The sequence below is a fragment of the Crocodylus siamensis genome, unplaced genomic scaffold, assembly GCF_052110815.1.
Source record: "Crocodylus siamensis isolate JL-2025a unplaced genomic scaffold, ASM5211081v1 HiC_scaffold_55, whole genome shotgun sequence".
Lineage (NCBI taxonomy): Eukaryota > Metazoa > Chordata > Crocodylia > Crocodylidae > Crocodylus > Crocodylus siamensis.
In genome coordinates this window covers 14,986-24,427 of record NW_028324465.1, presented here as the reverse complement: position 1 = coordinate 24,427, position 9,442 = coordinate 14,986, and the positions used below count along the sequence as shown (strand labels likewise).

General features: G+C 60.1%; 1 protein-coding gene across 1 annotated transcript; it reads left to right on the top strand.

Moving 5' to 3' along the window:
- The first annotated feature begins 5,393 nt into the window (after positions 1-5,393).
- Positions 5,394-8,754, top strand: LOC149851892 (uncharacterized). The gene is made up of 2 exons (XM_090030259.1): positions 5,394-5,575; positions 6,311-8,754. The coding sequence occupies exons 1-2, from the start codon at positions 5,536-5,538 to the stop codon at positions 6,718-6,720; spliced, it is 450 nt and encodes a 149-aa protein (XP_089886385.1). The 5' UTR covers positions 5,394-5,535; the 3' UTR covers positions 6,721-8,754.
- Positions 8,755-9,442: the final 688 nt, after the last annotated feature.

Here is a 9,442-nt window from a genome sequence, read left to right as displayed (position 1 = left end):
CAGAAACCCTGAACTGGAAACCCAAACCTCGTTGTAAGATTTGGGAGAAATAAACTCTTCTTTTAATAGAGAAATCCTTGGAAAAAAGGGAACCAGTTTCCTGAGCCGCTGTTCTCGGCCATGCAGACTACGCTGGGTGCAAGGAAACAAGAACAGCCAGCAAAGGGAAGAGGGCGACAGGGAGGTTGCATGTCCCTTCCTTCCTTTCACAGACCTGGCTCATGGCGAGTCTTGTGTGTCTGTGTCGCCCGGCAGTGCCAGTCCCAGAGGGACACGCCATACTACACCCTGCAATACCACCGCTGTTCCCACCACCCTGTGTCCTGCTGCCGTCAGTACAGCCCCAGTGCCCGCAGAGGGTCCTGAGAGCCAGCACGTTGCTGAAGGGACGAACAGGCTCGTGATGGCCCATTCCCGGCTGCTTTTGCCTCCCATGAAGGCAGGTTTCCAAAGGGACCAGGACGGCGCTGGGTGTCACTGCACTCTAAGACCCGCCCTGGTGCCACTGCCTCCCTGCCCTCACCTACGGCGAAGGCAGCTCCTTATGCAGAGATATCATGGAAAAGACTCCCCTTGCCTACCTGACACTTTTATTTCACCGTCGTCTCCCAGTGTCAGAGGCCCTCGCTCTTCTGATCTCTGGAGAAACTTTTCACTCTCGAGCCTGGCGCTACACAGCGGGGCGAGAGCGATGCTCCTCTCTGTGCAGCCGTGGGAAGACACGGTTCGGGCTGCATCAACCACGTCCTACTGGAGTCTGAACAGCCATGGACGGCAGGCCCTGCTCGGGTCCTCGTGACACCTCGGCCTGGAAACTCATCTCTACCCGTGGGACTGGCTCGCAGGCCGGGAGTGCCCCCGTGATCCTGGAAACTGTCACCAGCATTGACCAGGGCCAGGGATCCAGTGCAGGGGCAGGCCAAGGCGCGGGACAGCCTGACACGGAGAAGCAGAGAAAGGGGCCGTAGGAGGATGCAGGGGGCACTCCGGAGAGAGGCGCTGAGCGGGGCTGTGCGGGGGCCCTGTCTCGCGGGCAGGAGCAGCGGGTGCGGCAGCAGGTCGGTGCGGATGTGCTGCCATCTAGCGGCCGCTCCGCCTTGCGCTCTCGTTGGCCGCCCTTCAGGGAGAAGGGTGGGGGCGGGGTGATGCCCGGGGCGGATCTGCTCCCTCCCTGCCTGGTACAGGAGGAGAAAGAGGGGGCTGGGGGAAGAGAGAGAGACAGAGGGAGTTGCTCATTTCACGGGGACATCGGAAAGGTCGTGTAGAGACAGGCCCGGTGTCCTTTGCACACGCGACGGAAATATCTTCACTCATACACACTCCGGAAGTCACGCACACCTGCCCCTCACACGCTCCCACCTTCCCAGCACCCCCAGATTCACACCCCCGCCGTGCTCACTCCCGCCAAGCAGACTCACACCCACGGACACACAGACCGCGCTCCCGCAGACCCACGTTCACACCCCAGACATAACTTGCGGGTGTTCAACATGGCACTCCCGCACCCAGGGCACTCGCCCCGCAGCCGCACATGGCGCCGCGTCCCCCCGCGGGCACACGCAGACTCACCGGAGAGCGCGGGCCAAAGACCTACAGATTCACCCTCTTCACCCCGCCCCGACTCACCCACGGACTCACCCAGGGGACCCCGGCAGCTGTAAGGGAAGAGCAGCAGCGGTGGGACCAGCCCGGTCGGACCCTGCCTAAACTCCCCCTGCGCCTTGGGAGAGGCCGGGCGCTAGTCGGGGCGGGCGGGGCCGGGGTGTAGTGACCGAGTCCGGCCTCTTGTCTTCGTGTGCTCGGCTGAGTGTCCGTCTCGGAGGGTCACAGACAAAGCCGTCCCGGGGGAAGGGGCGGGAATCGGGGCAACTGCCCCGGGCCCCGCAGAGCCGGGCCAGAGGCCGCAGCCCCTCCTGCGTTTGGCGGTGGCTGCCTCGTTTGCGCTGCGGCCCATCCACCCTCCGCGCGGGCTGGAAGTTTCTTGAACTGTTCCGCTCGGAAATACGGGCTGCCCCCTCTCCCCCGCCTCCGTGTGTAGAGATGCTCATTTACCCGCGCAAGTGTGCCGTGGGATGGGAAAGGGGGCCCCGCACAGGCTGATTTGCCCTGGGCCCTGCACCCTGCTAGGGTCATCTCTGGTCACAGATACCAGGCACTTGATGGCGAGCACACACGAGACCCCCGAGCTTTCCCCGTGGGACCAAGCCCGTTTATAGCAACTCCATGTCTCTGCACAAGAGGAATTGACTCGCAAGCCACATTCCTCTGGTGTCCTTTCTGTCCCCAGGATTTCACCCCATGGCCCTGGTTTGCTGCAACCTGGGGCAGCCCTGGTTGAAATGGAAGATAGAAGGGGATGTTGTGAGATGGCAGAGAAGAAAAGAGAAGAGAAGAGCCAGTGGCAGGGCTCTGGCATGCAAGCATGCAGGGACTGGTGTGGCACCCTGAAAACCCTGTGAGGTGTCAGCATGCCAGGCCAACCCCAGATTTGGGCCTGTGCTTCATTCCAAGCGCTGGCAGGATCTCTGAAGATGGGTGACTCTGCCCTGCCAAAATCTCCCACTATTTTTTCTTTCAGTTTTGCCACAGCTGAGAACATTCAGTCCCTACCATATAAGAGACCAGCACCCCTGCAGGTTTGCACAGGGTGTCTGGGGTGGAGCAGGAGGCTGACAGGTAAAAAGCAGGGAGTTTGTGGCTGCCCGTGACCTCTTTGTTTGGGGCACATTTGAAAGTTTTGCAGCTGCTGCTTCTGGCCTGTTGGTGTGTTATGGTAGTTTGTCCATTCAGGTGGTATGTTGTAGGGCCTTTCAGTCTGTCCTGTGGCTCAGCAACCACGTGTGCAGTGTGAGGAACCAGAATGCTGTGAGCTTAAGTCTGGGTGTGATTCCCTGAATTTAGGCAGCAAGAACCTCCCTTTTGGGCTCCAAAACATTTCTCCCACTGCCACATGGCAAGCTCTGAAGGGCCCCAGAGTCTGCCCGACCAGTGCCAGAGCCTCGTGTGCCAGAGCCTAGTCTGCACAACTCAAGACACTCCGAATGACATCTGTGTGACACCCACCAGCTTCACAGACTTCTTCAGCCAGGGCATATTGGTTACTATGAAAAACATCACCAAGTCAGCATGGGTGTGAAAGGGGTTTGGCCTTACCCACGCCACTGGAGTGATGCTGATTTATGCCAGCTGGGCTTCTAGCCTCCTGATACCAACATCACCACCCTCATTTATAGCAGGTCGGAATATGCTGCCTTCTTCCATATCCAAAGCAGGCATGGACAATTTTCGGCAGGTGTAAAGAAAAGGCAAGTTCCCACTGCCAGGGATTTTGCTGCTCTGTCTCCATTCACGATGGTTGAGTCTATTCCTCTAAGATGAGGAGGATGTTCGGGGAAGAGCAGTAACTACCCTTATACAATAAAAGAGTCTAAAGAGAGGAGAGACAGGAGCGGCTCGGCTTTTACATAAACGGCACCCCTGGCTCAAGGTCGTTCATGCAGTAAAAGCATTGCCCCAGGATCTGAGGTGGGATAAGCTTGGGTGGAAGGGCAGGCTTCCCTAACCGCTGCCGTTTGGTTCCCCTCCAGTCTCCTGCTGCAAAGCCTGAGCGTCAGAGCCCCGAGGCGCTGGTGTCCCGCAAAGTGGACCGCGCCGCCATGGCCTGTGCTTCCTCGGGCACTTACCGGACTTCCCAGTAGTTCCGGCAGGGCCCCTCGGAGGAGGTCACCCACCTCCTCTCCGTTCCCACCAGCCGGAGTCACCGGGTCTGAGCGTTGCCCTCCGCCGGCCTGTTCTCTGCCCAACGCACCGGGCGCCGCCCGCAGCGGCAGCCAGCGCCGCCCGCCCGCCTGCCCCTGCAGCCCGGGCCGGCAGCTCCTCGTCTGTCCGCACGGTCCCGCACGCGGGCTCCCACCCCACGGCTCCCTCTCCCTGGAACCTGTCACTCCTTCTCCCCGCTCCCTTGTCCCCTCCCCCAGTCCTGCACCTCTCAGTCATACCCCGAGGCTGAAGGGCGTGCATAATGGCTTAAGGTGGAGGGTCCCTCGTGTGGCGGGCCAGTAGGGGGCGCTCCTGCGCTGAGCCACCCACCTCCCTGCGCCCGACCACCTTCCAGGCTCCGAGTGCCTCCCTAGGGGCGCCTCACGTCCGGCTGACCCCCTTCCTGGAGCACACTCGCTAGCCTGTGGGTAATGTAAGCTGCCACCACCCAGAGAAGGGACTGCGACCCTGTGTCCTCGGGGAAACACAGGCCTAACGTCCTACGGGTACTCGACCCAGTACAGGCACTTGGGGCACTTCCCCAAGTCCGGGGGCAAAATGTATAGTCTCCCTTAGTCCGCAGACCTAAGGGGTCTCTCAGGCATAATTTAGACCCACCCCTCAATAAGTGTCCCACACCGGTCACAAAGGAGAACTTTATTGATTACAGGGGTAGGGTGAAAATAGGGTACAGGATAGGGCAATATCATAGAAATCCCATAGAGCAAAACAGTCTGGCTGAGGTAGCCTTTTGATCACGCATCTGAGTTACTGCCAGCTAGATATCTAATCAGTTCCTTGCTCATGAGAGAACCAGTTTCAGATGGTAAAGCTCCTCTGAGTCCCCCGCATGGCTGCTGCCCCCTCCTCCTGGGCAGTCTTAACTTATATAACCCCTGTGACCTCATTCACCTGGTGGGGGGGGCACTTGGGGCACTTCCCCAAGTCCGGGGGCAAAATGTAGAGTCCTCTCTCAGGCATAATTTAGACCCACCCCTCAATAAGTGTCCCACACCGGTCACAAAGGAGAACTAGCTTACTCACAAGCATCATCCCCAGGCTGTTGGAGATTCCCTCTGGAGGCAGGCCTTCCTTGCTCATGAGAGAACCAGTTTCAGATGGTAAAGCTCCTCTGAGTCCCCCGCATGGCTGCTGCCCCCTCCTCCTGGGCAGTCTTAACTTATATAACCCCTGTGACCTCATTCACCTGGTCCAATGGAGGCCAGCACCTGTTGGCTGTCGGCCAACCAATTTGAAATACATCACTAGTTGCCGGGCAGACTCTAGCCCATGAGGTAGGTGCCCCTCACCCAGGTAGCTGATACCAGTCATGTAGGCAGAGGGAGCAGGTTTCCCCCCTCCCTCAGGAGTGTAGCCAGCTCAGGTTACCTAAAGGGATAGGGTAAAGGTGCGTCTCCTCTGCTGGGCCCATCCTAATCACATTGTCACAGAGCAGAGATTTTAGGAATAAACAAAGGTGGCTTCCTGCCACACCTCGAGTGTGATGAGCTCTCAGCGCATGTGTGAGCTAGGGAACATTTTCCTTCAAGAGACAAATACTTTCCTCTCTGCCTCCCCCCCCCCGCCCCGCCCCGCCCCCTTATGATATCAGCTCAAAACATCACAAATTTGGGAGTGCTCAGCTCCCCGGGTCGCCGTGCGATTGGCTAGCGCCTTGCCTCCGTGCCCGGGTGGCTCCCGCCGGGGCAAGGGGATTGCTGATGCATCCCAGCACCCGGGACGCTTGCAGGCGCCGACCCCGCCGGAGCGGGAGCCATGAGGCGGCCCCTGCCCTTGGTCTCCCTGCTCTGCGCCCGTGAGTCTGCGCGTGGGGCGGCCCGGGCCCCGCCCGCCCGGCGGACTGCGGGCGCCGCGGCACTCCGGGGAGGAGAGCGGAATCCGCACCTGGTTTTGTCGCTCGGGGGAGGCTGCGGCCGTGGGAAGCGGGCTCGGGGAAGGGGCTTCCGCTCTCTGCCGGGCTCGCGCAGGCCGGCCGGGTGCCGGGGGAAAGCACTGGGAGGCTGCAGCGTTTCTGAGCTCCCTGTCCCAAGCTTGGGGAAGAGACTCGAGATAAACAGGGAGGTGTCGACAGAGGGGCCTGCGAGACAGCTGATAAAAGCAGCAGAAGCGGGAGGACGCAGGACAGATGGGGGCAGAGGGGAAAGCCAGTTTTAGGTTGAATGGTGAAGAGACAGAAAGTTTCAGGAGGACTCGGGCAGAGCCGGCGACAGGGAAGAACCCGCATATTTGGGAGACAGACAGGGCAGGTGCGGCAGGATCCGGGCCTGGCAGATCGGGGTCCGGAGACCATCGGTCTTGCCCTGCACTCATTTAGATGTGCTCACGTTCGCCTCTCTGTCCATCCATCCATCCACCCATTCCTCCCTCCCTCCCTCCCTCCCACCCATCCATTTGTCGGGTCTTCAGAGAGCCACGGATCAAGCGCAGTGGAGAATACTCAAGGACGAGGCAGACGGAGGGTGCGAAGATAAACAACAAAGTTCGCACATAGAGATTTCTTTTAATGCAGTTTTTGTTCCCCACTCCCCAGTTTCCTGCTGCGGAGCCCAAGTGGCCCAGAGCCCCGAGGCGCTGGTGACCGGCGAAGGGGACGGCGCCGCCATGGCCTGTACTTACTCCAGCACTTACCGGACTTTCCAGTGGTACCGGCAGGGCCCCTCGGGGGAGGTCACCCACCTCCTCACTGTGGCCGCCGAACGAGAATGTCACCGAGGGGCGGCTCACGGGAGAGAGGCTGGAGAGCGGCAAGAAGAGCCGCCTGCACGTCTCCGGGACCCGGCTGGGGGACTCCGGCCGCTACCTCTGTGCGGTGGACGCACAGTGACACGGCGGGAGCCGGCGCCGCGCAAAAACCCGCCCTCCCTAGGTGGGGCACGGGAAGTCCGCGCAGCCAGTGGAGCCAGGTCTTCATCGGATGTAAACTGTCCCTGTTTCTCTTAACCTCTGGAGCCCGGATTCACCGCTTGAATCAATGGAGCGAGCAGGAAGGGCCCGAGATTCGCTGTATATAGAGGGGGCAGAGTCAGGCCGTGTCCCGCAGGACCTGGGAGAAGAGAAACGTGGGATGAGGCGGAGGAAGAATCTCCCTCCCTCCGGCCCCCACCCACGTCATCCGCCACCCCTTCCCACTCCTCCCGCGTGGCCTGCTCCTGCTCCCTCTGTCACTTGCCCCGCAGCAACACAAAGCCTGTCTCTCAGTAACTCGCTGAACGCGGACAAAACCCCGCCCGGCCTCCCCCGCCCGGAGTGGGCGCCCCTCTTCCCTGCGGGGTGCTCCGCCCGCAGGGTCCGGCAGCAGTGACGAAGCTCCCCCCGGTCTCTCGGAAAGTCTCGCGGGGGCCTGGCTCCGGCGCCTGCGGTAGCGGGGACGTCCTTGCAGCGGCCGAGGGAAGGCGCTGCCTCGCGGGGCGGGAGCCCCCTCTGCCGGGCTGTTGCTGCGGGTCCCGGCCCCCGGGTGCGGGAGGCTGGAGGGGCGCGGCTGCGGGGAGTCCCGGGCAGCGGGAGCAGGAGGCGCGGAGCAGGCGGACTGCGGGAGTCTCTGCGGAGCAGCAGCGGCTTCGCTGTGAGCTTTCGACTTGGAGCCGCGGGGAAAGCGGTCGCGGGCTGGAGGCTACAAGGCAAAGCCGAGGCCGAGCTCCCGCGCTGGTGCCAGCGGCCCAGACAAGGCGGCTCGTGGGGGGGGGGCGGGACGCGCGCAGGCGCCGGGGCGCGGGGGCGGGGAGCCTGTCTCGGCCCTGACCCCCGCCAGAGCCCTCCGGCTCCGCCAGCGAGCGCCCCCCGCCTCGTCCCCGCGGGCCGCCCGGCATGGGCCTGTTTGTCTGTGCTCCCGCACCCCCCGCAGCCCCATCACCGCAGTGGGGGACTGGTTTGCCCAGCCTCACTTTCTCCGTCTCGCTGCTCACCCCTTATTCATATCCTGAGACAAACTGGCCATGGGGGGGGGGGGGGTCAACTGTCGCGATTTCACTCCGGGGCCCAGACGCCTCCCGCCGCTGGCTCCGCGACTGCGCCCCGTCTAACTCCCCGGGAAAGCTTCAAAAAACCTTTCTGCCGCCAGGGCCCGCCAGGGCCCTTCTGTTTTTGCCGTTGTTCTTCTTTTGTCTTCAGCTTCTCTTAGCCTTGGAGTACCCTTGTTGCCCCTCTGGCAGAATTTCTTCTTCTGCTATCTCCTTTGTGCCCTCCAGCTTCGAAGGGATTCTTCAGCCCTTCATGAATTAGTTTACTGACTGGCAACTTACATTTGGCGCCTTGTTGCTTACATAAAGAGTTAAATCTTCTTCTGTCTCTATGCCACTCTGTCACCATTCACCCTTTTACATACGCACGTACATAAAGGCCATGCAGAGTTCATTCACTTATGTCAAGCAGAAGGATACAAAATGGAGTTTTCAAGTTGCTTACAGGACAAGACTAACATGGTTATATTTCATTATTATTACACTCTACCTGAACATCAGCTACACTAGTTCAGTTCGTGCTACATCGCCTCCTCTTGACCCAGTATGAGGCACAGGATGAGGAGGATGAGCAATGTCAATGCAGGTTCTCTGCTGATTTTCACTGAGACTCGTGGTCTTTCCACCTGAGGAAAACCTCCAGCGAAGCCAAGGACTGCGGTCTAGTACTGCGCGCTGAGACACAATGAGTGAGCCCCACCCGCCGCGGGGCTCTGCAAAAAGCCTCAGGTGTAAAACACGGGAGACCTGCAGCTTCTGGAGAGCTGCATGTCCAGTGGTCTTCATAGCCAAAGACAGAAAATGTGGGTCTGTAACAGACAGAAACGAGGAGGACAACTATGAGGGCAATGACGTTGGAGATGTTCTCACCACATGGTTCATCTGGTAGTTCATAACACACTTTTCCATTCTTCATCCCGTGACAGAGAGCACCATGAACTCACATATCCCTTCTCCAGTGTCCCCACCTGCCGTGCTCTCATCGCTGCCTCCTTTAAACTGTTACAATTATGCAAAGGCCTACCTCAGCGCCCCCCGCCCCCCTCCTCCCCACTTCCCAGCTCCTCGGTCTGTTTGCCCAGCCCTTTCACTCGTCATCTCCATCATCACTGTCGTCATTGTCGTCCTCATCCTCATTGCTCTCTTCGGAGGTCTCACCTAGTTCCCTCTAGTTCATATGATGTCCACCATTTCTTTCTCATCTGCCACCTTCCTGTAGTACCAGTACATGTGAAAGCAAAAGACAAGCCATACATATTCATAACGCCCTTACTTTTGACTCAGAAGTCTTCCACCCCGGCCCTGCACGGGATTAAAAGGCTACAGCTGTGGCTGATAAGAAGATCGGGCTCTTCTAGGAGTGTTAGTGTCTGTGGGTGGAGGTAAGAGAGGCGGCTCCACAGGGAGCTCGCAGGAGAACCCCCTCCCCGCCCTACTTGGGGGTGGGAGGTCCGGTCGGGTCCTCCCCTTCCGCCGGTGTTTCTGCACCAGCCCGGGCCGCCTGCAACTTTCAGTCCACGTCTGTGAGATCGGCACCCGCGTGGGTCCTTCCTTGTGAAACTCGGGGCAGGCTCCGCTCTGCTTCAGCAATGGAGACGTGTTTGATGCTGAGCCTTGCTCTAGCCGCTCTCTACCCAGGTACCTGGCGCTTTCGTTTTGGTCACACGAGCTGTCTGGGTGCTAACGACTTGTCTCCCGCTCTGAGA